The sequence below is a fragment of the Siphateles boraxobius genome, unplaced genomic scaffold (genome assembly GCF_051911475.1).
Source record: "Siphateles boraxobius isolate OS27281-9 unplaced genomic scaffold, OSU_SipBor_1 85, whole genome shotgun sequence".
Lineage (NCBI taxonomy): Eukaryota > Metazoa > Chordata > Actinopteri > Cypriniformes > Leuciscidae > Siphateles > Siphateles boraxobius.
In genome coordinates, this window is record NW_027509214.1 from 898153 (window position 1) to 925000 (window position 26848).

Sequence of the window (26848 nt, forward strand, 5' to 3'; positions counted from 1 at the left end):
TCTCGAGGGTGAGTGTGTGTGTTTATTGCTCAGACTGTGTTCTCTAGGGTGAGTGTGTTTGTGTTTATTGCTCAGACTGTGTTCTCGAGGGTGAGTGTGTGTGTTTATTGCTCAGACTGTGTTCTCGAGAGTGTGTGTGTGTTTATTTCTCAGACTGTGTTCTCGAGGGTGAGTGTGTGTGTTTATTGCTCAGACTATGTTCTCGAGAGTGTGTGTGTGTGTGTGTGTTTATTGCTCAGACTGTGTTCTCGAGGGTGAGTGTGTGTGTTTATTGCTCAGACTGTGTTCTCGAGGGTGAGTGTGTGTGTTTATTGCTCAGACTGTGTTCTCGAGAGTGTGTGTGTGTGTTTATTTCTCAGACTGTGTTCTCGAGAGTGTGTGTGTGTGTGTGTGTTTATTTCTCAGACTGTGTTCTCGAGAGTGTGTGTGTGTGTGTGTGTTTATTTCTCAGACTGTGTTCTCGAGAGTGAGTGTGTGTGTTTATTGCTCAGACTGTGTTCTCGAGAGTGAGTGTGTGTGTTTATTGCTCAGACTGTGTTCTCGAGACTGTGTGTGTTTATTGCTCAGACTGTGTTCTCGAGAGTGAGTGTGTGTGTTTATTGCTCAGACTGTGTTCTCGAGAGTGAGTGTGTGTGTGTGTTTATTTCTCAGACTGTGTTCTCGAGAGTGAGTGAGTGTGTGTGTTTATTGCTCAGACTGTGTTCTCGAGAGAGTGTGTGTGTGTGTTTATTGCTCAGACTGTGTTCTCGAGAGTGAGTGTGTGTGTTTATTGCTCAGAATGTGTTCTCGAGGCTGAGTGTGTGTGTGTTTATTGCTCAGACTGTGTTCTCGAGAGTGAGTGTGTGTGTTTATTGCTCAGAATGTATTCTCGAGGCTGAGTGTGTGTGTTTGTTTATTGCTCAGACTGTGTTCTTGAGAGTGAGTGTGTTTATTGCTCAGACTGTGTTCTTGAGAGTGAGTGTGTGTGTTTATTGCTCAGATTGTATTCTCGAGGCTGAGTGTGTGTGTGTTTATTGCTCAGACTGTGTTCTCGAGACTGTGTGTGTTTATTGCTCAGACTGTGTTCTCGAGAGTGAGTGTGTGTGTTTATTGCTCAGACTGTGTTCTCGAGAGTGAGTGTGTGTGTTTATTGCTCAGAATGTGTTCTCGAGGCTGAGTGTGTGTGTGTTTATTGCTCAGACTGTGTTCTCGAGAGTGAGTGTGTGTGTTTATTGCTCAGAATGTATTCTCGAGGCTGAGTGTGTGTGTGTGTTTATTGCTCAGACTGTGTTCTTGAGAGTGAGTGTGAGTGTGTTTATTGCTCAGACTGTGTTCTTGAGAGTGAGTGTGTGTGTTTATTGCTCAGAATGTATTCTCGAGGCTGAGTGTGTGTGTGTTTATTGCTCAGACTGTGTTCTCGAGAGTGTGTGTGTGTTTATTTCTGAGACTGTGTTCTCGAGGGTGAGTGTGTGTGTTTATTGCTCAGACTGTGTTCTCGAGAGTGTGTGTGTGTTTGTTTATTTCTCAGACTGTGTTCTCGAGAGTGAGTGTATGTGTTTATTTCTCAGACTGTGTTCTCGAGGGTGAGTGTGTGTGTTTATTGCTCAGACTCTCTTCTTGAGGGTGAGTGTGTGTGTTTATTGCTCAGACTGTGTTCTCGAGGGTGAGTGTGTTTGTGTTTATTGCTCAGACTGTGTTCTCGAGGGTGAGTGTGTGTGTTTATTGCTCAGACTGTGTTCTCGAGAGTGTGTGTGTGTGTTTATTGCTCAGACTGTGTTCTCTAGGGTGAGTGTGTTTGTGTTTATTGCTCAGACTGTGTTCTCGAGGGTGAGTGTGTGTGTTTATTGCTCAGACTGTGTTCTCGAGGGTGAGTGTGTGTGTTTATTGCTCAGACTGTGTTCTCGAGGGTGAGTGTGTGTGTTTATTGCTCAGACTGTGTTCTCGAGAGTGAGTGTGTGTGTTTATTGCTCAGACTGTGTTCTCGAGAGTGTGTGTGTGTTTATTGCTCAGACTGTGTTCTCGAGGGTGAGTGTGTGTGTGTTTATTTCTCAGACTGTGTTCTCGAGAGTGAGTGTGTGTGTTTATTGCTCAGACTGTGTTCTCGGGGGTGAGTGTGTGTGTTTACTGCTCAGACTGTGTTCTCGAGAGTGTGTGTGTGTGTTTATTGCTTAGACTGTGTTCTCGAGAGTGAGTGTGAGTGTGTTTATTGCTCAGACTTAGTTCTTGAGAGTGAGTGTGTGTGTTTATTGCTCAGAATGTGTTCTCGAGGCTGAGTGTGTGTGTGTTTATTGCTCAGACTGTGTTCTCGAGAGTGAGTGTGTGTGTTTATTGCTCAGAATGTATTGTCGAGAGTGTGTGTGTGTGTGTGTGTGTTTATTGCTCAGACTGTGTTCTTGAGAGTGAGTGTGAGTGTGTTTATTGCTCAGACTGTGTTCTCGAGGGTGAGTGTGTGTGTGTTTATTGCTCAGACTGTGTTCTCGAGAGTGTGTGTGTGTGTGTGTTTATTTCTCAGACTGTGTTCTCGAGAGTGTGTGTGTGTGTTTATTGCTCAGACTGTGTTCTCGAGAGTGTGTGTGTGTGTTTATTTCTCAGACTGTGTTCTCGAGAGTGTGTGTGTGTGTTTATTGCTTAGACTGTGTTCTCGAGAGTGAGTGTGTGTTTGTTTATTGCTCAGACTGTGTTCTCGAGAGTGAGTGTGTGTGTTTATTGCTCAGACTGTGTTCTCGAGAGTTTGTGTGTGTGTTTATTTCTCAGACTGTGTTCTCGAGAGTGTGTGTGTGTGTTTATTGCTCAGACTGTGTTCTCGAGAGTGTGTGTGTTTGTTTATTGCTCAGACTGTGTTCTCCAGAGTGAGTGTGTGTGTTTATTGCTCAGACTGTGTTCCCGAGAGTGTGTGTGTGTGTTTATTTCTCAGACTGTGTTCTCGAGAGTGTGTGTGTGTGTGTTTATTGCTCAGACTGTGTTCTCGAGAGTGTGTGTGTTTGTTTATTGCTCAGACTGTGTTCTCGAGAGTGAGTGTGTTTGTTTATTGCTCAGACTGTGTTCCCGAGAGTGAGTGTGTTTGTTTATTGCTCAGACTGTGTTCTCGAGAGTGTGTGTGTGTGTTTATTTCTCAGACTGTGTTCTCGAGGGTGAGTGTGTGTGTGTTTATTTCTCAGACTGTGTTCTCGAGAGTGAGTGTGTGTGTTTATTGCTCAGACTGTGTTCTCGAGGGTGTGTGTGTGTGTGTGTGTGTGTTTATTTCTCAGACTGTGTTCTCGAGAGTGAGTGTGTGTGTTTATTGCTCAGACTGTGTTCTCGAGGGTGAGTGTGTGTGTTTATTGCTCAGACTGTGTTCTCGAGGGTGTGTGTGTTTGTTTATTGCTCAGACTGTGTTCTCCAGAGTGAGTGTGTGTGTTTATTGCTCAGACTGTGTTCCCGAGAGTGTGTGTGTGTGTGTTTATTTCTCAGACTGTGTTCTCGAGAGTGTGTGTGTGTGTTTATTGCTCAGACTGTGTTCTCGAGAGTGTGTGTGTTTGTTTATTGCTCAGACTGTGTTCTCGAGAGTGAGTGTGTGTGTTTATTGCTCAGAATGTGTTCTCGAGGCTGAGTGTGTGTGTGTTTATTGCTCAGACTGTGTTCTCGAGAGTGAGTGTGTGTGTTTATTGCTCAGAATGTATTCTCGAGGCTGAGTGTGTGTGTGTGTTTATTGCTCAGACTGTGTTCTTGAGAGTGAGTGTGAGTGTGTTTATTGCTCAGACTGTGTTCTTGAGAGTGAGTGTGTGTGTTTATTGCTCAGAATGTATTCTCGAGGCTGAGTGTGTGTGTGTTTATTGCTCAGACTGTGTTCTCGAGGGTGAGTGTGTTTGTTTATTGCTCAGACTGTGTTCTCGAGAGTGTGTGTGTGTTTGTTTATTTCTCAGACTGTGTTCTCGAGACTGAGTGTATGTGTTTATTTCTCAGACTGTGTTCTCGAGGGTGAGTGTGTGTGTTTATTGCTCAGACTCTGTTCTTGAGGGTGAGTGTGTGTGTTTATTGCTCAGACTGTGTTCTCGAGGGTGAGTGTGTTTGTGTTTGTTGCTCAGACTGTGTTCTCGAGGGTGAGTGTGTGTGTTTATTGCTCAGACTGTGTTCTCGAGAGTGAGTGTGTGTGTTTATTGCTCAGACTGTGTTCTCTAGGGTGAGTGTGTTTGTGTTTATTGCTCAGACTGTGTTCTCGAGGGTGAGTGTGTGTGTTTATTGCTCAGACTGTGTTCTCGAGGGTGTGTGTGTTTGTTTATTGGTCAGACTGTGTTCCCGAGAGTGTGTGTGTGTGTTTATTTCTCAGACTGTGTTCTCGAGAGTGTGTGTGTGTGTTTATTGCTCAGACTGTGTTCTCGAGAGTGTGTGTGTTTGTTTATTGCTCAGACTGTGTTCTCGAGAGTGAGTGTGTTTGTTTATTGCTCAGACTGTGTTCCCGAGAGTGTGTGTGTGTTTATTTCTCAGACTGTGTTCTCGAGGGTGAGTGTGTGTGTGTTTATTTCTCAGACTGTGTTCTCGAGGGTGAGTGTGTGTGTGTTTATTTCTCAGACTGTGTTCTCGAGAGTGAGTGTGTGTGTTTATTGCTCAGACTGTGTTCTCGAGAGTGTGTGTGTGTGTGTGTGTGTTTATTTCTCAGACTGTGTTCTCGAGAGTGAGTGTGTGTGTTTATTGCTCAGACTGTGTTCTCGAGAGTGAGTGTGTGTGTTTATTGCTCAGACTGTGTTCTCGAGAGTGAGTGTGTGTGTTTATTGCTCAGAATGTGTTCTCGAGGCTGAGTGTGTGTGTGTTTATTGCTCAGACTGTGTTCTCGAGAGTGAGTGTGTGTGTTTATTGCTCAGAATGTTTTTCGAGGCTGAGTGTGTGTGTGTGTTTATTGCTCAGACTGTGTTCTTGAGAGTGAGTGTGAGTGTGTTTATTGCTCAGACTGTGTTCTTGAGAGTGAGTGTGTGTGTTTATTGCTCAGAATGTATTCTCGAGGCTGAGTGTGTGTGTGTTTATTGCTCAGACTGTGTTCTCGAGAGTGTGTGTGTGTTTATTTCTGAGACTGTGTTCTCGAGGGTGAGTGTGTGTGCTTATTGCTCAGACTGTGTTCTCGAGAGTGAGTGTATGTGTTTATTTCTCAGACTGTGTTCTCGAGGGTGAGTGTGTGTGTTTATTGCTCAGACTCTGTTCTTGAGGGTGAGTGTGTGTGTTTATTGCTCAGACTGTGTTCTCGAGGGTGAGTGTGTTTGTGTTTATTGCTCAAACTGTGTTCTCGAGGGTGAGTGTGTGTGTTTATTGCTTAGACTGTGTTCTCGAGAGTGAGTGTGTTTGTTTATTGCTCAGACTGTGTTCTCTAGGGTGAGTGTGTTTGTGTTTATTGCTCAGACTGTGTTCTCGAGGGTGAGTGTGTGTGTTTATTGCTCAGACTGTGTTCTCGAGAGTGTGTGTGTGTGTGTTTATTGCTCAGACTGTGTTCTCGAGGGTGAGTGTGTGTGTTTATTGCTCAGACTGTGTTCTCTCGAGTGTGTGTGTGTGTTTATTTCTCAGACTGTGTTCTCGAGAGTGTGTGTGTTTGTTTATTGTTCAGACTGTGTTCTCGAGAGTGAGTGTGTGTGTTTATTGCTCAGACTGTGTTCTCGAGAGTGTGTGTGTGTTTATTTCTCAGACTGTGTTCTCGAGGGTGAGTGTGTGTGTTTATTGCTCAGACTGTGTTCTCGAGGGTGAGTGTGTGTGTTTATTTCTCAGACTGTGTTCTCGAGGGTGAGTGTGTGTGTGTTTATTTCTCAGACTGTGTTCTCGAGAGTGAGTGTGTGTGTTTATTGCTCAGACTGTGTTCTCGAGAGTGAGTGTGAGTGTTTATTGCTCAGACTGTGTTCTCGAGAGTGAGTGTGAGTGTGTTTATTGCTCAGACTGTGTTCTTGAGAGTGTGTGTGTGTGTGTTTATTGCTCAGACTGTGTTCTCGAGAGTGAGTGTGAGTGTGTTTATTGCTCAGACTGTGTTCTTGAGAGTGAGTGTGTGTGTTTATTGCTCAGAATGTGTTCTCGAGGCTGAGTGTGTGTGTGTTTATTGCTCAGACTGTGTTCTCGAGAGTGAGTGTGTGTGTTTATTGCTCAGAATGTATTCTCGAGAGTGAGTGTGTGTGTTTATTGCTCAGACTGTGTTCTCGGGGGTGAGTGTGTGTGTGTGTGTTTATTGCTCAGACTGTGTTCTCGAGGGTTAGTGTGTGTGTGTGTGTTTATTGCTCAGACTGTGTTCTCGAGGGTGAGTGTGTGTGTGTGTGTTTATTGCTCAGACTGTGTTCTCGAGGGTGAGTGTGTGTGTGTGTGTTTATTGCTCAGACTGTGTTCTCGAGGGTGAGTGTGTGTGTGTGTGTTTATTGCTCAGACTGTGTTCTCGAGGGTGAGTGTGTGTGTGTGTGTTTATTGCTCAGACTGTGTTCTCGAGAGTGAGTGTGTGTGTTTATTGCTCAGACTGTGTTCTCGGGGGTGAGTGTGTGTGTTTACTGCTCAGACTGTGTTCTCGAGAGTGTGTGTGTGTGTTTATTGCTCAGACTGTGTTCTCGAGAGTGAGTGTGAGTGTGTTTATTGCTCAGACTGTGTTCTTGAGAGTGAGTGTGTATGTTTATTGCTCAGAATGTGTTCTCGAGGCTGAGTGTGTGTGTGTTTATTGCTCAGACTGTGTTCTCGAGAGTGAGTGTGAGTGTTTATTGCTCAGACTGTGTTCTCAAGAGTGAGTGTGAGTGTGTTTATTGCTCAGACTGTGTTCTTGAGAGTGTGTGTGTGTGTGTTTATTGCTCAGACTGTGTTCTCGAGAGTGAGTGTGAGTGTGTTTATTGCTCAGACTGTGTTCTTGAGAGTGAGTGTGTGTGTTTATTGCTCAGAATGTGTTCTCGAGGCTGAGTGTGTGTGTGTTTATTGCTCAGACTGTGTTCTCGAGAGTGAGTGTGTGTGTTTATTGCTCAGAATGTATTCTCGAGAGTGAGTGTGTGTGTTTATTGCTCAGACTGTGTTCTCGAGAGTGAGTGTGTGTGTTTATTGCTCAGACTGTGTTCTCGGGGGTGAGTGTGTGTGTTTACTGCTCAGACTGTGTTCTCGAGAGTGTGTGTGTGTGTGTTTATTGCTCAGACTGTGTTCTCGAGAGTGAGTGTGAGTGTGTTTATTGCTCAGACTGTGTTCTTGAGAGTGAGTGTGTGTGTTTATTGCTCAGAATGTGTTCTCGAGGCTGAGTGTGTGTGTGTTTATTGCTCAGACTGTGTTCTCGAGAGTGAGTGTGTGTGTTTATTGCTCAGAATGTATTCTCGAGAGTGAGTGTGTGTGTTTATTGCTCAGACTGTGTTCTTGAGAGTGAGTGTGAGTGTGTTTATTGCTCAGACTGTGTTCTCGAGGGTGAGTGTGTGTGTGTTTATTGCTCAGACTGTGTTCTCGAGAGTGTGTGTTTATTTCTCAGACTGTGTTCTCGAGAGTGTGTGTGTTTGTTTATTGCTCAGACTGTGTTCTCGAGAGTGAGTGTGTGTGTTTATTGCTCAGACTGTGTTCTCGAGAGTGTGTGTGTGTGTTTATTTCTCAGACTGTGTTCTCGAGAGTGTGTGTGTGTGTTTATTGCTCAGACTGTGTTCTCGAGAGTGTGTGTGTTTGTTTATTGCTCAGACTGTGTTCTCGAGAGTGAGTGTGTGTGTTTATTGCTCAGACTGTGTTCCCGAGAGTGTGTGTGTGTTTATTTCTCAGACTGTGTTCTCGAGGGTGAGTGTGTGTGTGTTTATTTCTCAGACTGTGTTCTCGAGAGTGAGTGTGTGTGTTTATTGCTCAGACTGTGTTCTCGGGGGTGAGTGTGTGTGTTTACTGCTCAGACTGTGTTCTCGAGAGTGTGTGTGTGTTTTTATTGCTCAGACTGTGTTCTCGAGGGTGAGTGTGTGTTTATTGCTCAGACTGTGTTCTCGAGGGTGAGTGTGTGTGTTTATTGCTCAGACTGTGTTCTCGAGGGTGAGTGTGTGTGTTTATTGCTCAGACTGTGTTCTCGAGAGTGTGTGTGTGTGTGTGTTTATTTCTCAGACTGTGTTCTCGAGGGTGAGTGTGTGTGTGTTTATTTCTCAGACTGTGTTCTCGAGAGTGAGTGTGAGTGTGTTTATTGCTCAGACAGTGTTCTCGAGGCTGAGTGTGCGTGTGTTTATTGCTCAGACTGTGTTCTCGTGGGTGAGTGTGTGTGTGTTTATTTCTCAGACTGTGTTCTCGAGAGTGAGTGTGTGTGTTTATTGCTCAGACTGTGTTCTCGGGGGTGAGTGTGTGTGTTTACTGCTCAGACTGTGTTCTCGAGAGTGTGTGTGTGTTTTTATTGCTCAGACTGTGTTCTCGAAGGTGAGTGTGTGTTTATTGCTCAGACTGTGTTCTCGAGGGTGAGTGTGTGTGTTTATTGCTCAGACTGTGTTCTCGAGGGTGAGTGTGTGTGTTTATTGCTCAGACTGTGTTCTCGAGAGTGTGTGTGTGTGTGTGTGTTTATTTCTCAGACTGTGTTCTCGAGGGTGAGTGTGTGTGTGTTTATTTCTCAGACTGTGTTCTCGAGAGTGAGTGTGTGTGTTTATTGCTCAGACTGTGTTCTCGGGGGTGAGTGTGTGTGTTTACTGCTCAGACTGTGTTCTCGAGTGTGTGTGTGTGTTTTTATTGCTCAGACTGTGTTCTCGAGGGTGAGTGTGTGTTTATTGCTCAGACTGTGTTCTCGAGGGTGAGTGTGTGTGTTTATTGCTCAGACTGTGTTCTCGAGGGTGAGTGCGTGTTTATTGCTCAGACTGTGTTCTCGAGGGTGAGTGTGTGTTTATTGCTCAGACTGTGTTCTCGAGGGTGAGTGTGTGTGTTTATTGCTCAGACTGTGTTCTCGAGGGTGAGTGCGTGTTTATTGCTCAGACTGTGTTCTCGAGGGTGAGTGTGTGTTTATTGCTCAGACTGTGTTCTCGAGGGTGAGTGTGTGTGTTTATTGCTCAGACTGTGTTCTCGAGGGTGAGTGCGTGTTTATTGCTCAGAATGTGTTCTCGAGGCTGAGTGTGTGTGTGTTTATTGCTCAGACTGTGTTCTCGAGAGTGAGTGTGTGTGTTTATTGCTCAGAATGTATTCTCGAGAGTGAGTGTGTGTGTTTATTGCTCAGACTGTGTTCTCGAGAGTGTGTGTGTGTGTGTTTATTGCTCAGACTGTGTTCTCGAGAGTGAGTGTGAGTGTGTTTATTGCTCAGACTGTGTTCTTGAGAGTGAGTGTGTGTGTTTATTGCTCAGAATGTGTTCTCGAGGCTGAGTGTGTGTGTGTTTATTGCTCAGACTGTGTTCTCGAGAGTGAGTGTGTGTGTTTATTGCTCAGAATGTATTCTCGAGAGTGAGTGTGTGTGTTTATTGCTCAGACTGTGTTCTTGAGAGTGAGTGTGAGTGTGTTTATTGCTCAGACTGTGTTCTCGAGGGTGAGTGTGTGTGTGTTTATTGCTCAGACTGTGTTCTCGAGAGTGTGTGTTTATTTCTCAGACTGTGTTCTCGAGAGTGTGTGTGTTTGTTTATTGCTCAGACTGTGTTCTCGAGAGTGAGTGTGTGTGTTTATTGCTCAGACTGTGTTCTCGAGAGTGTGTGTGTGTGTTTATTTCTCAGACTGTGTTCTCGAGAGTGTGTGTGTGTTTATTGCTCAGACTGTGTTCTCGAGAGTGTGTGTGTTTGTTTATTGCTCAGACTGTGTTCTCGAGAGTGAGTGTGTGTGTTTATTGCTCAGACTGTGTTCCCGAGAGTGTGTGTGTGTTTATTTCTCAGACTGTGTTCTCGAGGGTGAGTGTGTGTGTGTTTATTTCTCAGACTGTGTTCTCGAGAGTGAGTGTGTGTGTTTATTGCTCAGACTGTGTTCTCGGGGGTGAGTGTGTGTGTTTACTGCTCAGACTGTGTTCTCGAGAGTGTGTGTGTGTTTTTATTGCTCAGACTGTGTTCTCGAGGGTGAGTGTGTGTTTATTGCTCAGACTGTGTTCTCGAGGGTGAGTGTGTGTGTTTATTGCTCAGACTGTGTTCTCGAGGGTGAGTGTGTGTGTTTATTGCTCAGACTGTGTTCTCGAGAGTGTGTGTGTGTGTGTGTGTTTATTTCTCAGACTGTGTTCTCGAGGGTGAGTGTGTGTGTGTTTATTTCTCAGACTGTGTTCTCGAGAGTGAGTGTGAGTGTGTTTATTGCTCAGACAGTGTTCTCGAGGCTGAGTGTGCGTGTGTTTATTGCTCAGACTGTGTTCTCGTGGGTGAGTGTGTGTGTGTTTATTTCTCAGACTGTGTTCTCGAGAGTGAGTGTGTGTGTTTATTGCTCAGACTGTGTTCTCGGGGGTGAGTGTGTGTGTTTACTGCTCAGACTGTGTTCTCGAGAGTGTGTGTGTGTTTTTATTGCTCAGACTGTGTTCTCGAAGGTGAGTGTGTGTTTATTGCTCAGACTGTGTTCTCGAGGGTGAGTGTGTGTGTTTATTGCTCAGACTGTGTTCTCGAGGGTGAGTGTGTGTGTTTATTGCTCAGACTGTGTTCTCGAGAGTGTGTGTGTGTGTGTGTGTTTATTTCTCAGACTGTGTTCTCGAGGGTGAGTGTGTGTGTGTTTATTTCTCAGACTGTGTTCTCGAGAGTGAGTGTGTGTGTTTATTGCTCAGACTGTGTTCTCGGGGGTGAGTGTGTGTGTTTACTGCTCAGACTGTGTTCTCGAGTGTGTGTGTGTGTTTTTATTGCTCAGACTGTGTTCTCGAGGGTGAGTGTGTGTTTATTGCTCAGACTGTGTTCTCGAGGGTGAGTGTGTGTGTTTATTGCTCAGACTGTGTTCTCGAGGGTGAGTGTGTGTTTATTGCTCAGACTGTGTTCTCGAGGGTGAGTGTGTGTGTTTATTGCTCAGACTGTGTTCTCGAGAGTGTGTGTGTGTGTGTGTGTGTTTATTTCTCAGACTGTGTTCTCGAGGGTGAGTGTGTGTGTGTTTATTTCTCAGACTGTGTTCTCGAGAGTGAGTGTGAGTGTGTTTATTGCTCAGACAGTGTTCTCGAGGCTGAGTGTGCGTGTGTTTATTGCTCAGACTGTGTTCTCGTGGGAGAGTGTGTGTGTTTGTTTATTGCTCAGACTGTGTTCTCGAGAGTGTGTGTGTGTGTGTTTATTGCTCAGACTGTGTTCTCGAGAGTGAGTGTGTGTGTTTATTGCTCAGAATGTATTCTCGAGAGAGTGTGTGTGTGTGTGTGTTTATTGCTCAGACTGTGTTCTTGAGAGTGAGTGTGAGTGTGTTTATTGCTCAGACTGTGTTCTTGAGAGTGAGTGTGTGTGTTTATTGCTCAGAATGTATTCTCGAGGCTGAGTGTGTGTGTGTTTATTGCTCAGACTGTGTTCTCGAGAGTGTGTGTGTGTTTGTTTATTTCTCAGACTGTGTTCTCGAGAGTGTGTGTGTGTTTTTATTGCTCAGACTGTGTTCTCGAAGGTGAGTGTGTGTTTATTGCTCAGACTGTGTTCTCGAGAGTGTGTGTGTGTGTTTATTGCTCAGACTGTGTTCTCGAGAGTGAGTGTGTGTTTATTGCTCAGACTGTGTTCTCGAGAGTGTGTGTGTGTTTATTGCTCAGACTGTGTTCTCGAGAGTGTGTGTGTGTGTTTATTGCTCAGACTGTGTTCTCGAGAGTGAGTGTGTGTTTATTGCTCAGACTGTGTTCTCGAGAGTGAGTGTGTGTGTTTATTGCTCAGACTGTGTTCTCGAGAGTGTGTGTGTGTGTTTATTGCTCAGACTGTGTTCTCGAGAGTGTGTGTGTGTGTTTATTGCTCAGACTGTGTTCTCGAGAGTGTGTGTGTGTGTGTTTATTGCTCAGACTGTAGTGAGTGAATAGAGATGTTCTCAGTGACTGTGTTCTCAGTGAATGAGACTCTGTTACTGCAGTTTCTTCACAGCCGATCAAACTGAAGTGTAACAGTGACGCTGCCGGTCTCTGGACTCTCAGTTGTGTTTTCACTGAGAAACACAAAACGCCACATTCAGAAAAAACACTGAACAACATCATTAGATTCAGCAACAGGAGTGTCGACCATCACAGCAAATTATTTATTCTGTTATTATTATTTGTTCTGCAAAACAACCAACATAGTGTATAATACTATATAGTATTTTATGAACAATCGTGGCCTGAAGCGAGCAGTTCCTCATAATTACCATCATAATTAGCAGTTCCTCTAACAATCTGAGCTGAAACACGAAATCTGTCTTTTTTGCATCAAGTTAATGTTTAGATTCTGTAAATGGCTTGAAACTTTCATCAGATTTAAGATGAAACGCTTTCATCTGAGGACCGTCTCTGCTGACCGTGTAATGGCTTTGAGAGAGAATCTCGTGTGGTTATCGATCTCCTGCTCCGTCTGCCTTTTATCTCCTTCATTTCTCCTGTTAAATTGAGCTCTAACACATCGAGCTCATGTTGCTCACTGAGCAAGACATAGAGAGATCCTTTACAGAACGTTCCCTGTTAGCTGGGTCAGCGTTTGTCCGTGAAGAGTTACTGTGTTTATGATAAAGTATCATCATTTTTTGAGATGTAAATGAAGGCAATCACTCAGAAAGATGCAAGTTTTATTCAAACGGTCAAGCGTTGATGAGACGACCAAAAGAATATTTAAGTTAATCAAGTGTTATTTGGGATTTTTTAAAGTGATTTGGTTTTAAAGGTGACATATTATGCCTCTTTTCACAAGATGTAATATAAATCTATCGTGTCCCCAGAATGTGTCTGTAAAATTTCAGCTCAAAATACCAGATCATTTATTATAGCTTGTCCAATTTGCCCCTTTTCGGGTGTGAACAAAAACACGTGTGTGTCCCTTTAAATGCAAATGAGCTGCAGCTCCGCCTCCGTTCAGAAGAGGGCGGAGTCTTTACACGAGCTTCAGAAACTCCGGCAATAACAAAACAGGCCAATCTCACTCATCCAGAATCCCAGAATAACCAGTAGCGAGTGCAGCATATTACGTTTACAATATTACAGCACATTCAGTTTACAATATTATAAACGTGCAGATTAAGAGCCGTTAACATTATAAACGTGCAGATTAAGGGCCGGTAATATTATAATAAGATCCTCTTCATACGTCAGAAAGAGAGCGAAATCTGATTGGCTTATTTTTTGTCATGCTCTCAGAGAAAGACTCACCAGAAAAAAGTTACTGGGTTTCACTTTTTCTGTGTTGGTAGAAGCACCGGATTATAGCACTTAAACACAGGAAAAGTCAGATTTTCATGATATGTCCCCTTTAAATCAATCAGAACAGGATCTCTTACCATTCTGTGTATTTTCTCCTCCATGTCCTGGTTTATTCTCTGTAGTGCTGAGTAGCTGCTCTGAATCCTGCAGGACAGATGATGAAGATGAAGAAGTCAGACACACTCTCGTCTGTCATGAGTTTACAGTGGGAGTTATTACATTTATTTTTCTCCAGGCCTTGAGCTTTAATATTTCCTCAAATTAAGACTCGTCCTCTTGTGTGTGGTGTTTCTGGATAGAGATCATTCGGACTCGATGTTAGTTTTGGATCATTACGTGTGTTGACTGTAAATGTCACTTTAAACACTATTTACTCCTGGAGAGGTTTCAGATCAGCTTGTTCATGTTGTGTTTCTGACCTGCGAAGTTTCTCAGTGAATTTGTCCAGCTCTTCTTGCGCTCGCCGAAGCTCCGTCTCCAGAAACTCACGCGTCGACTTGAACTCGCTCTCCAGCTGATGCAGTTTGTGTGTGGAGACGCCGAGACGCCTGCGCAGATCCTCCTGCTCCTGCACTGAACTACACACACACACACACACACACACACACACACACACAGACAGATCTGTCATTTGAGCTCATTCATGTCCAGTGTCGGGTGTAACAAGTAACTTGCGTTATGTAATCAGATTACTTTTTTCAAGTAACTGACAAAGTAATGCATTACTTTTAAGGGTACGTTTACTGATAACTTACAACTTATACTTAAAACTGAGAAGTTTTTCCTTTAAGTTTTCCGCGTACAGACGACACCATTGTCAAAATGATCCGCATTCACGTATCCTTGAAAACGTCTAAAAACGCTGTATTCTGCTGCCAGGCCATTAGATGGCGATATATTGAACACGTAATGCGCATGTGCATGATGTCATCGGTTTCAGAGATTCACGTTTTTGCTGTTTACACGGAAACAGCTTTCAAACTTGCACTTTGAAACCCTTTTCAAAAGTTTGCGTTTTTCAGGCACCCAAAATCCCGCTGTCGTGTAAATGAACAGCCAAAACACATAAAATTTTTACGCTTTTAGTCGAAAATGGTGTCCTTTAAACGGCCCCTAAATTTACAAGAAAATATCTGAGTTACTTTTTCAAAGTATTTTTCTCCCATTTATTGACCGACACTTCTGTCGCCATGTTGAGAGAAATCAGGAGTAAGTGCCGAGGCGCTGTGTTAAACACTACATATGAGCAGGCATTTACTAATCTCACTTGCAAAAAATACTATTCACTATCCACAAAATCAACAAAAACACTGAAATGCAAACTCAAAATGATATGCAAAAGCCAAAAATATTTTTTTTTAAATTACACAAAATATACTTTTACTTTTTTATACGTCAAGTCAAGTCACCTTCATTTATACAGCGCTTTCTACAACACAGAGTGTTTCAAAGCAGCTTTACAGAGATAACAGGAAAACAATGCAACAAAGTGTGTGTGGCTGTACAGCAGATCTAGAAGAAAGTCATAGCTATGTCCAGTTTAACTGCGTTTTTAAGTAACTAGTAAAATCATTAGTTATTAACTTAGGAGCCGCTTACACGACACCGTTTCCAACTGAAAACAGAAAACTTTTAATGTGTTCTGGTCGTTTATTTGCTCGGCAACAGCATTTTGGTGGCCTGAGAACGGAGGTTTCAAAGTGCAAGTTTTCGAGAACGAGTTTTGAAAGCGATACCGTTATCATCTCCGTATGAACTTCAAAAACGTGAATCTGTGAAAACGCTGACGGCGTGTGTTTGAATGCGTATGTGTGCGGGAGCGTAGTCTTTCTTTACAGTCGCATCACCAAGAGAAAAAGGAACGCAAAAGTAACGTAACATTACTTTCTATAAAAAGTAACTAAGTAGCACAATTAGTTACTCGTTTAGGGAGTAATGCAAATTTTGTAATGCATTACTTAAAAAGGAAACTTTCCCCAACACTGTCCATTTCTGTGGTTCTCAATCAGGGTTAACTAGTCAAACATTTGGAATAATTAAGATTATATTATAATGTTTTTGTCTCTTCTGCTCACCAAGGCTGCATTTATTTGATCAAAAATACAGTAAAAACATTGTATTATTATTCCAATGTAAATCAGCTGTTTTCTATGTGAATATATAGTAAAGTGTAATTTATTCCTGTGATCAAAGCTGAATTTTCAGCATCATTACTCCAGTCTTCAGTGTCACATGATCAGTATAATATGCTGTTATATGGCGGTGTAAACCTGTGTTTTGTTGAAGTTTGACTCTGGTCTGGCCACCTCAGTCCTCTTTTCTCTTTTATAGCTCAATAGCTTCATGTTTGACTGGCAGACTTTGCTCTTTGTGTCCTGTATGTTGCTTCCCTAGAGCTTTACTGGGGAATCGTCCGGGATTGTTGGTAAAAAGCTTTTTTATTTTTACTTTGATTCTTTGGGACTGTGCTTTTTTAATTCCCTTTGATTGAGATATTTTGGTGAATGGGGTTGTTTGAGTATTTTTGAATATATGCATGAGTGGGACGGTTATGTAGGGTGAGGGTTCCCGCTGGGGTGAATATTCAACCCTTTCATCGGTTCACTCTTTTGATATTTTTTCTTTTTTCTTTTCGAGGTTATTCTGGATGGAGAGTCTTGTTCTCTGTCGGGGGGGAAGCACTGATTATATGGCCTACGGTCGCCTCAGACGACACCGAGGAAATGCAGGAAACCGGGTGTTTCTCATGTGTTACTGGGTTTGGGCTCAGAAATTATGCTCACTTTTTGACAGTGCACCTGTTGGGTCGTCTGCACTTTCTGTGTACGGAATAGTGGAAGGTACTCTTTTTTTGTTTTGTGCTGTTTATTGTCATCATTTGCTGCTCAAGAAACATTTCTGATTATTTTCAATGTTGAAAACAGTTCTGCTGCTTCTTACTTTTGGTGGAAACCGTGATACACTACCTTTCAAAAGTTCGGGGTTTGAGAAATCAATACTTTTATTCACCAAGAACGCATTAAATTGATCAAAAGTGACAGAAAAGACATTTACAATGTTATAAAAGATTCTATTTCAAATAAAAGCTGTTCTTTTGAGCTTTCTATTCATCTAAGAATCCTGACAAATAAATGCATCACAGTTTCCACAATAATCTGAACTGTTTTCAACATTGATAATAATCATAAATGTTTCTTGATAATCAAATCATCACATTATACTGATTTCTGAAGGATCATGTAACACTGAAGACTGGAGTAATCAGTGGTTTAGTCTACGTGATACGCAGGTATACGGCGTATACCCACTAGGAAATGTCAAAGATCTCTGTATACCCACTTTAAAAAGCGTGAGGATTCGAAACAACATCGTTTTGTGAAAGAACTTTCATTCATAAATTCACCCCGGCGTACGTCTGTGTTTGCGCAGCGACACGGATCGAATCGCGGAATCCAGCAACAAATGTAACTTAGCCGACTGTAAAGCGGAACGTCACGCAATTTGCCCATTTTTGAATGAATAAATCAAATGTAATGATACAATAAATCAAATCTCGATATGTACTAAGTGTCTATGAATATTAAAGCTCAAAAAGACTGCTATTGAAATAAACTCTGAATGTTCTGCGTGTTTCTGTGAATGAGCGCTCAATGTGTGCTCTCCTACACACTGACGCGCGCGCGACACTCGTGGTGTTTTCAGCGTCTATGAGGAGGACATGACATGCACACATTTGAACTTCATTGCAGAGCTTTTATGAGAGTCACTTCACAAGAATTTTACCATTTCATTTGATAAAACTATCGTCATTCATTCGTATCATATACACACTCACAAACTTTAAAGTCTTCATGACAACCTGTCAAAATCAAAGTTTTGTATAACTTGACGAAAATATAACAGAAATATATTAGGCTACTATTGCACAGTAGAGTATACTTCAAATAGGCCTAATAATAATTATAGTTTATTAAAACACACAGAAGCTCAAATGTCTTTAATTTACAACCCACCATAATAAAGGTTTGTAGAGATAAATAAAGTAACTCGAGGGAATTATGAAAGAAATTGTATAGTAAGATTTACTTTTCAAAATAATAATAATCAAATCTTTTAAAACATAATTTTAAAGGAATATCACAAGTTTTTAAAAAGTAAATTTTTATTTGCGCTTATAATGTTTAAGTCGTTTAATTGTCAGCTGATAAAACCTGTGCTTCAGGGACCATATTCATATAACATCTAAGGCTAAATGTAGCTCTTTACTGGCTGAGTCAGATGGCGATTAACACTTAACAGTAGAACATTGGCGGCGGCGGTATATCACAGTATACTCACCACAAAAAACTAGACTACACCACTGGTAGTAATGATGCTGAAAATTCAGCTTTGATCACAGGAATAAATTACACTTTACTATATATTCACATAGAAAACAGCTGATTTACACTGGAATAATATTTCATGGTTTTACTATATTTTCGATGAAATAAATTCAGCTTTAATCACAGGAATAAATTATATAAATGACCTCATGCTCCCACCGCAAACACAGTCTTAGATCAAAAGCACTAAATATGATTTATTAATGCACTTGTGAAATATATCTATTCTGCCCTCGTAAAAGAGTTCCCCTTCTTCAACAAGACAGACAGATGACTCCTTCCACAAGAAAGTTGAACTGAAGCATGGATTTATTAACACCACCACTTCAAATGCAAGTGGAACAGAGTAAAACTGAAATACAGAAAAAGGGAAAATAAATTTCTAAATACTGGACTGCACATTAATAAATGAAACAGTTTGCTCAACTGCATCAACTGAGTAAGCAAGATGGCTGCAATTAAGGTCAGAGGTTAGGCTACTCTCTCTGACAACATCAAAAACATACATGGACTAGCACCATCTGGTGGCTCTAAAAATAAACTACACTAAGAACAGTACACTCCCCGTCTGGTATCTGTAAGATGCCATCCTTAAACATAATTAAGCTTGTCTATTCAGTCTCAGGAGACAACAGTAAGACAACATCTGATATAGGTCACAGAAAACCCTTAGATGATCCCTCTTTGACCACCTTGACCTCAACTTTCCTGACTCTCCCATCACTCCCAGGAAATGTCTTCAATACCATTCCCATGGGCCAATCATTCCTTTTGGCTTGACTATTTTTCAATAGCACAACATCTCCCACTAGAAGATTGGAGCTCTCATTCTGCCATTTTCTTCGGCCTTGTAAGGTTGCGAGATATTCCCTTCTCCAGCGATGCCAGAATGCATTGGCCAAGCTTTGGACTTGCCTCCACTGATGACTGAAGAGGTCCTTTTTCCCAAATTCACCTGATGGAGAAGGAACTACTGAAGTCTTTTGAGTGAGTAGAGTTGCTGGGGTCAGAATGAATGGAGCATCTGGATCTGTAGATACAGGTACCAGGGGACGAGCATTTACTATGGCTGAGACTTCAGCCATGAAGGTTGTCAAAACCTCATGGGACAACTTTGATGGTCCAAGACCTTGTAGCATGGATTCAAGGGTCCGCCTTGAGACTCCGATCATACGTTCCCAACTTCCACCCATGTGAGATGAGTGAGGAGAAAACATCCAACCCTACAAAGGAGAATGGAGGGTCCATACTGAGCCGTTCAGGAGGTAGGTCAGACATCTTCTGAGTCAAAATCTTTCCCCGTAGTCTGTGACACTGAACACATTGAAAGATCATACTACTGATGCGTCTCTTACCACCTATGATCCAGAAACCAGCCTCTCTCACTGCACCCTCAGTGAAGACGCGTCCCTGATATTCGACCTGTTTGTGATAATGTTGAATGAGTAGTGAGGTGATGTGACAACGACCAGGGAGAATTAGAGGGCACACTTCATCTCTCCCAAGGTTTTCTTCTCAAAAGGCGTCCGCCAACCCTGAGTATGCCAAAACTGTCAATGTAGGGGGATAGTTTAAAGAGAGAGCTTAGATTGGAAATCACTGTGCCTGCTTGAAGGCATTTCAATTCCTCTGAGAAGGCTTCTGTTTGCATGCTGTGGATGATAACAGACTTGGCCCTTTCTACATCTTGAACTGAAAGGGCATATCACATATATGCCAGCCCCTGCAAGTACTCTTGTTACTATCCTCCTTGAGGGAGTGGGTTATGTGCACAAGTCTTGCTATTGCATGATTCAGTGATAGCCAGCTTGAGAATCTTTCAAAACGTTTGGGGTTTAACTCCTTTCTTGAAGTATGTGTAGCACAAGTAGTGACTTGGGGACGTACTTCGGTGTGTCTACATCTGGGTCTATGATAATGAAGAGACCCGTGTGAGTTTCAGGCTGTGTTGTTTTAGTCAAGAATGTTGGACCAGTCAACCACAGGCTACAGGGAAGGTCAGCAGCCGAAACTGATCTTGTGGCATGGTCGGCAGGGTTTTGATCGGTAGGTACGTATTTCCACTGCTCGGGGCGTGTAGATTTCCGTATCCTTTGCACTCCGTTGTTGACATACACATAGAATTTCCTGGATTCATTACAAATGTAGCCTAAGACGACCTTACTGTCAGAATAGAATGTTACAGCATCCAGCTTGGTGTCAATCTCGTCTTCAATGGTTTCAGCTATTTCCACAGCTAGAACAGCTGCACACAGCTCAAGTCTGGGGACAGAGATCTCAGGTCGCGGAGCTAGTTTAGCCTTACCAAACATGAAGCCAACTTCTACATTACCGCTCATATTGGTAACCCTGATGTAAGCAACAGCTGCAATGGCACTTGTGGAAGCATCACAGAAGACACACATCTCTTTGCCTTGTGTTTGACAGAGAGAGATAGTAGCATATCTGCAGGGAATTTTGACATACTCAAGCTCTTTTAATGAATCTCTCCAAATCTTCCATTCCTTATATTTCTCCTCAGGCAGAGGTGCATCCCAGTCACAAGACCCCGTGGTAAGCGCTCTGAGCAGAAGTCTTCCTTGAAGGACGACAGGTGCAGCAAACCCAAGTGGGTCAAACAAACTGTTTATCGTTGACAGAACCCCACATCTGGTGTAAGGTCTCACCTGGTCTGCAACCTGGAAAATGAACATATCGTCAGAAAAATCCTAGCTCACCCCCAAACATCTGTGAACTGGTGGGAGGCCAGTGCTCAGATCAAAATCCTTAACCTAACCCTAACTCCTTTGCAAGGTCCTCTGGAGGAAATGCTTTCATGACTTCCACTTTGTTGGAGGCAATCTTGTGAAGATGTAGATTAGACAGAGCCAGCATTTCCTTGAGCGGGAAAGGTGGCCTTGAGCAGCTTGATGGCTTTCTCTTCTGTGGGGAGGGAAGTAAGGCCATCATCCACATAAAAGTTCCTTTCCACGAAGTGCCTTGCCTCTGGTCCATAGTCTTCTTCACCCGAGAGGGCAGCTCTCCGGAGCCCATATATAGCAACTGCTGGTGACGGGCTATTACCAAAAACATGCACTCGCATCTGGTACTCCAATACCTTGTTCTTTAAGTCGTTGTTGTCATACCAAAGGAAGCGTAGAAAGTTCTGATGCTCTTTTGTGACCACGAAGGAATGAAACATTTGCTGGATATCAGCCATCACTGCCACGCGTTCCTTCCTGAACCGCAGTAGAACCCCCAAGAGACTATTGTTTGCATTAGGGCCAGTAAGGAGGACATCATTTAATGATACACCTTCATGTTGAGCACTAGAGTCCACACTACTCTTATCTGGCCGCGCTTCTTTGGATGGTACACCCCGAACATTGGCAGATACCAGCACTCTTCATCATTCTGTAATCGTGGTGCCAACTCTGCATGCCCATTCTCAAGTATCTTATGCATAAAATCAACAAAGTGCTCCTTTACCTCAGGGTGTTTTTTAAGCTTGCGAGTCAGTAAAGTGAGCCGGTTGCTGGCCTGAGCCTTGTTATTAGGGAGGCGTTGCCGTGGGCTACGGAATGGAAGTGGGGCAACCCAGCTATTTGACTCATCCTGATGGAACTCTTTCCATAATCTTCAGGAAGGCAAGGTCATCCATAGAGGGAGCTGGTTTGTCATCATTCTTTGTGTTGCAAAAAACTGATTCGCCTATGGGACAATCATCATGTATGGGCAAGCTTCTCTGCGGCTCATCATGACGGTTGAAACAGTCCTTAACATGCATACTGTTTGGACATGGGCTCATGTAGCTGGGACGCCCATTTCCTAAAATATGAGTTTTGAAAACATCCACAGACGAGGACTTGTGAGCTCCATTAAGGCATACATCTCCAACTATCACCCACCCAAGGGCCAACCTCTGAGCAAAGGGAGCATGTTGTGGTCCGTTGCATTGCTCCAGCACCTTGTGCGCCTGAATGAGATCTCTTCCGAGAAGAAGCAGAATTTTGGCCTTGGGATCTAGACATGGAATTTTGCAGGCTACTGATCTTAAGTGGTTGTGGTATTGTCCTGCCTCTGGAGTAGGAATCTCTGCTCTGTTGTTTGGTATGAGGTTGCATTCAATGAGTGATGGAAGAGCAAGGCATGTCATTTCATCAAAGGACTCCACCATAAATCCTTCAGCTCTACGCCCTTCAGCCTCTGTGATGCTTGCACACGTCCTAAGTGTGTAAGGTGCTGCATTGTCTACAACTCTCGAAGAAGGCCGATCTCGCCAGAGATCGATTACTCTGATCATCTATGATTGCATACACCCTTTTCTTGTCTGAGGCTCACCTTTCAGGTACACATTTACCAGGCTTTTCTTTGAGTAGGACTTTCCACTGTTGTTATCTCCACACACTTCTGTGCAAGTGGATGTAGCGATTGGGGAGGAAGGCAAACCTTCTTGCTCCCCGCCATAGCTTTTAGTGGGGCTGTTATCTTCCTTTTTTGACCAGGGGACTGGGCCATAGTGAAGTGCAGCTATATGCTTGTTGCTATTGCATTCAGAGCACTGAATTAACGCCTTACAGTCCTTTGCCTGGTGTGTAGTTGAGGAGCAGCATCTAAAACATATGGAATTATCTCGAAGGTAGGCTTTCCGATCCTGCAAGGTCTTTTCCCTAAAACCTCTACACTTTCTGAGGGGATGTGGCTTGTTATGTATTGGACATTGTCTGTTGAGGTTGTCACTTGTCTTGTTAGATTCATCCTTCTGTGTGGCATTGTCTATTTCTGTTTTGTGAACTGTAACAGGAGCCCTGATTGTCTTTAAGAATCTCTCACCTTTAGATGGTATGACAGTGTGTATACCCATGTTAAAGCTATGATCATTTCTCATGCGGGCCTCACAATGAATGAAATCGCAGAAGAAAGAAAAGGGGGGGAAGCTGACACCATTCTCTTGTTTATAACGAGTTCCCTGCAACATCCATTTCTCTTGTAGGCTATATGGGAGTTTTTCTAAAACGGAGTTGAGGCCACGTGCAGTATCCAGGAAGGTCAAGCCAGGTAGATAACCCTCTGCTTTGGCTGCCTGCAGCTCAAGAAGTAGGTCTCCTAACTCTCTGCGACGCTGAGGGTCCTTGGTAGACAGCTTTGGGAAATGTTCAAGTTTGTTAAAGAGCGCTGCCTCCATGGCTTCAGGAGAGCCATAACATTCCTCTAGCCGTTTCCATACCATGCTGAGGCCAATGTTTGGATAATTGATGTTAACTGACCTAATGCGTCTTGCGTGCTCTGTAGAATCAGGGCTGAGCCACTTTATGAGGAGGTCGAGTTCTTCACTAGGCTTAAGATCGAGTCCTTCAATAGCATTGCAAAAGCTAGACTTCTATGCCCAATAGTTCTCAGGCTTATCATTGAACCTTGAGAGCCCACCTGTCAGAAGATCACAGCGAGCCAGGAACTTTGCGAGTTCAAATACGTTTGAGTGATCAGTATGGGACTCATTGTGATGTGAGGGTGAGTGGCTTGTCAATTTAATGTTGTGTCTTGGAGCTGATGCATCATGCAATGCGGAATTAAACTGTGATGTGTTCCCGCCTGCATGTTTGACTGTTTCAGCATGAGTATGCATGGTGTGGCAGCTGAGGGGTGTCTCAGTGTGAATGAGAACACGAGTAGGACGCTGTCTCTCTGGCAAGCCCTGAAAAGGACTATTCTGATTGAAGGAATCGGGCTGTGGCTGATAAACATAGAATGGAGCTGATGGCTTGTGATCAGTATTAGGAACAGAGGTTTCTGCAAGCATTGGTATCTGCTTCTCTTTATTATATATATATGCTGATCTTCTACATATTTCTTAGTCCTTTGCAATGAATCATGTGAAGAATGAGGCTCTTTGCCTTCAGATTGCTGTTTGCTGTTCTATTTTCCCGGTGTCTGCAGCTGCCTCAAACACTAATGTCTCAGCTGCAGCAGCTTCTGCTTCGCTTTCATGATGGAGAGCATTCAGTGTAGCCTCTACACGAGTCTTCTATACTTTAAGCTGAGCTTGTACTTGAGCTTGATTCACTCTTACTTCTATTTCCTTTTGTGCATATGTGGCTCTAGTCAGTGCTGCTTCTACCTTTGCACGATCCTCCAATGCAGCTACGCTTGCTGCTGACTTGCTTGAATGTCTTGATGATCGTGAAGACACTGATCTGGTTTTCAGACTATGTTTCTCATTTGATGACATTATGAGGTGAAAGCAGAGCTTGAAATCCCACTCACTGATGCAGAAATCACCGTTAATTGTCTTTTTACTATTCTGCCCTCGTAAAAGAGTTCCCCTTCTTCAACTAGACAGACAGATGACTCCTTCCACAAGAAAGTTGAACTGAAGCATGGATTTATTAACACCACCACTTCAAATGCAAGTGGAACAGAGTAAAACTGAAATACAGAAAAAGGGAAAATATATTTCTAAATACTGGACTGCACATTAATAAATGAAACGGTTTGCTTAAGGTATATCTAAACATAATATACACAATAATGATCTAGATGCATGTAAGATCGTACTGAAACATCTCTTTTATTATCTCAATATTATCCTAAAATTACTGGCACTAATTCCAGACAAAAGATGGAAAACAAGCTTCTAGTAAACGCATTAATACTTACAGACAAAGCTTCTATAAATGATTGCAAGGATGATGAGGAGATTGAGCTGCTTTAACCGTGTGACTACCAGCATCAACTGAGTAAGCAAGATGGCTGCAATTAAGGTCAGAGGTTAGGCTACTCTCTCTGACAACATCAAAAACATACATGGACTAGCACCATCTGGTGGCTCTAAAAATAAACTACACTAAGAACAGTACAATATCCATAAGCCTGAGATATAAAGTTATACTTTAATTACTCTGAAGATCATAAAATGAAAGAGCAATAATAATGATTGATTCGTGTCACATGACTGCTTGTTTAATAGTTATATCACATTCAACTGTATGTGAAAGCTAAAAAAATATATACATAACGTTTGGTATTACTAGAAAAATTATTGTTCTTTAGTAATTAACTTTAACCCAGTTAAGAGGGAACATTCAGTCAAGGTTCTTCTCTCAGAGTAATGAACAAACGTTATCCTCCAGTAACCTTAATAGAACGTTCTCTGGACTTTACAAATATTCTCAAAACGCACAAAAACATCATTTATACATTTTTCATAAAGAATTTTAAAAGAAAATGTTTTAGTTGGACGTGTGTCTAACATTTTTCAAATGTTGCTACTTGTTTCAGAACATTCAAAAGTAACATTCCCATAATGTTCCCCTAACGTTCACATGTTTAAAAAAATGCGGATGTTTTGAACATTCAGAAATAACTATTTCGTAATTGAATGGCAATATTAGCAACATTTTTATTCATTTATCTGGGAGTCCAAATATGAGTCCCTGTGCCTTTAATGTTCAGTATGGCGATAGCGATCAGGAAATGATGTCACTGATGTCTAGCTGTCGTAACCGGATTAGAGTAATGATCGAACATAACAGGATCAGATGATGATGACATTCAGATGAAGAGTCTCTCTCTCTCTCTCTCGCTCTCTCTCTCTCTCTCTCTCTCGCTCTCTCTCTCTCTCTCTCTCTCTCTCTCTCTCTCTCTCTCTCTCTCTCTCTCTCTCTCTCTCTCTCTCTCTCACTCTCTCTCACTCTCACTCTCACTCTCACTCTCTCTCACTCTCACTCTCACTCTCTCTCACTCTCACTCTCACTCTCACTCTCACTCTCTCTCACTCTCTCTCTCTCTCTCTCTCTCTCTCTCTCTCTCTCTCACTCTCTCGCTCTCTCTCTCACTCTCTCACTCTCTCTCACTCTCTCTCTCTCTCTCACTCTCTCGCTCTCTCTCTCACTCTCTCTCTCTCTCTCTCACTCTCTCTCTCTCTCTCACTCTCTCTCACTCTCTCTCTCGCTCTCTCTCTCTCTCTCTCTCACTCTCTCTCTCTCTCTCTCTCTCTCTCTCTCTCTCTCTCTCTTTCTTGGTGCTTTTACTTCAGTTTTCCCAATATAAATATTTTTCATGTTTTTCTTAGTGTGTGAGTGTCTCCTGCAGAATCACAAACACACACAAACACAGACGGTGTAGCGTTAATATTTGTGTTTAAAACCATTCGCTTCACAACAGCAAACAGAGAAAGAACAGCTCAAGTAACCATTAAAACCATATAATACATTTTTGTTCCTTGACATAAAATAAAATGTAAAAAAAAACTTTTCGTGAAATCTCAATTGAAGCTTGTCAACAGAACCTCTTGCAGCTTTACAGAGACAAAACAACCATCTGTCACATGACACACACACACACACACACACACACATACTAAAACACACATTCTCTCACACACACACACACACACACATACTAACACACACATACACACACACACACACACACACACACACACACACACATACTAACACACACATATTCACACGCACACACACAGACAGACACACACACACACACGCACACACATACTAACAAACACATACTCACACGCACACTCACGCACAAACACACACACATACTAACACACACATACACGCACACACACAGACAGACACACGCACACACAAACACACACACACACAGTCACTAACACACTCACACTGACGCAGACACACACACACATACTAACACACACATACTCACACGCACACACGTGTGTGTGTGTGTGTGTGTGTTCAGTCGGGCTGTGTGTGTGTGTTCAGTCGGGCTGTGTGTGTGTGTGTGTGTGTGTGTTCAGTCGGGCTGTGTGTGTGTGTGTGTGTGAGTGTGTGTGTGTTCAGTCGGGCTGTGTGTGTGTGTGTGTATGTGTGTTCAGTCGGGCTGTGTGTGTGTGTGTGTGTGTGTGTGTTCAGTCGGGCTGTGTGAGTGTGTGTGTGTCCAGTCGGGCTGTGTGTGTGTGTGTGTGTGTGTGTGTTCAGTCGGGCTGTGTGTGTGTGTGTGCGTGTGTGTGTGTGTGTGTGTGTCCAGTCGGGCTGTGTGTGTGTGTGTGTGTGTGTGTGTTCAGTCAGGCTGTGTGTGTGTGTGTGTGGGTTCAGTAGGGCTGTGTGTGTGTGTGTGTGTGTCCAGTCGGGCTGTGTGTGTGTGTGTGTGTGTGTGTGTGTGTGTGTGTGTTCAGTCGGGCTGTGTGTGTGTGTGTGTGTGTGTGTGTGTGTGTCCAGTCGGGCTGTGTGTGCGTGTGCGTGTTCAGTCGGGCTGTGTGTGTGTGTGTGTGTGTGTGTGTCCAGTCGGGCTGTGTGTGTGTGTGTTCAGTCGGGCTGTGTGTGTGTGTGTGTGTGTGTGT

At 43.0% G+C, this 26848-nt stretch overlaps 1 protein-coding gene across 1 annotated transcript in view; it reads right to left on the minus strand.

The window, feature by feature from the left end:
- Window positions 1-26848, minus strand: part of begain (brain-enriched guanylate kinase-associated) — a 71889-nt gene that overhangs the window by 39548 nt on the left and 5493 nt on the right. The window contains exons 2-3 of the mRNA XM_077221710.1: window positions 13576-13734; window positions 13234-13300 (exon numbers count right to left, since the gene is read on the minus strand). Of these exons, the coding sequence (XP_077077825.1) occupies window positions 13234-13257 (24 nt within the window). The 5' untranslated portion in view covers window positions 13258-13300; window positions 13576-13734. The remainder of the gene's footprint in view (window positions 1-13233; window positions 13301-13575; window positions 13735-26848) is intronic.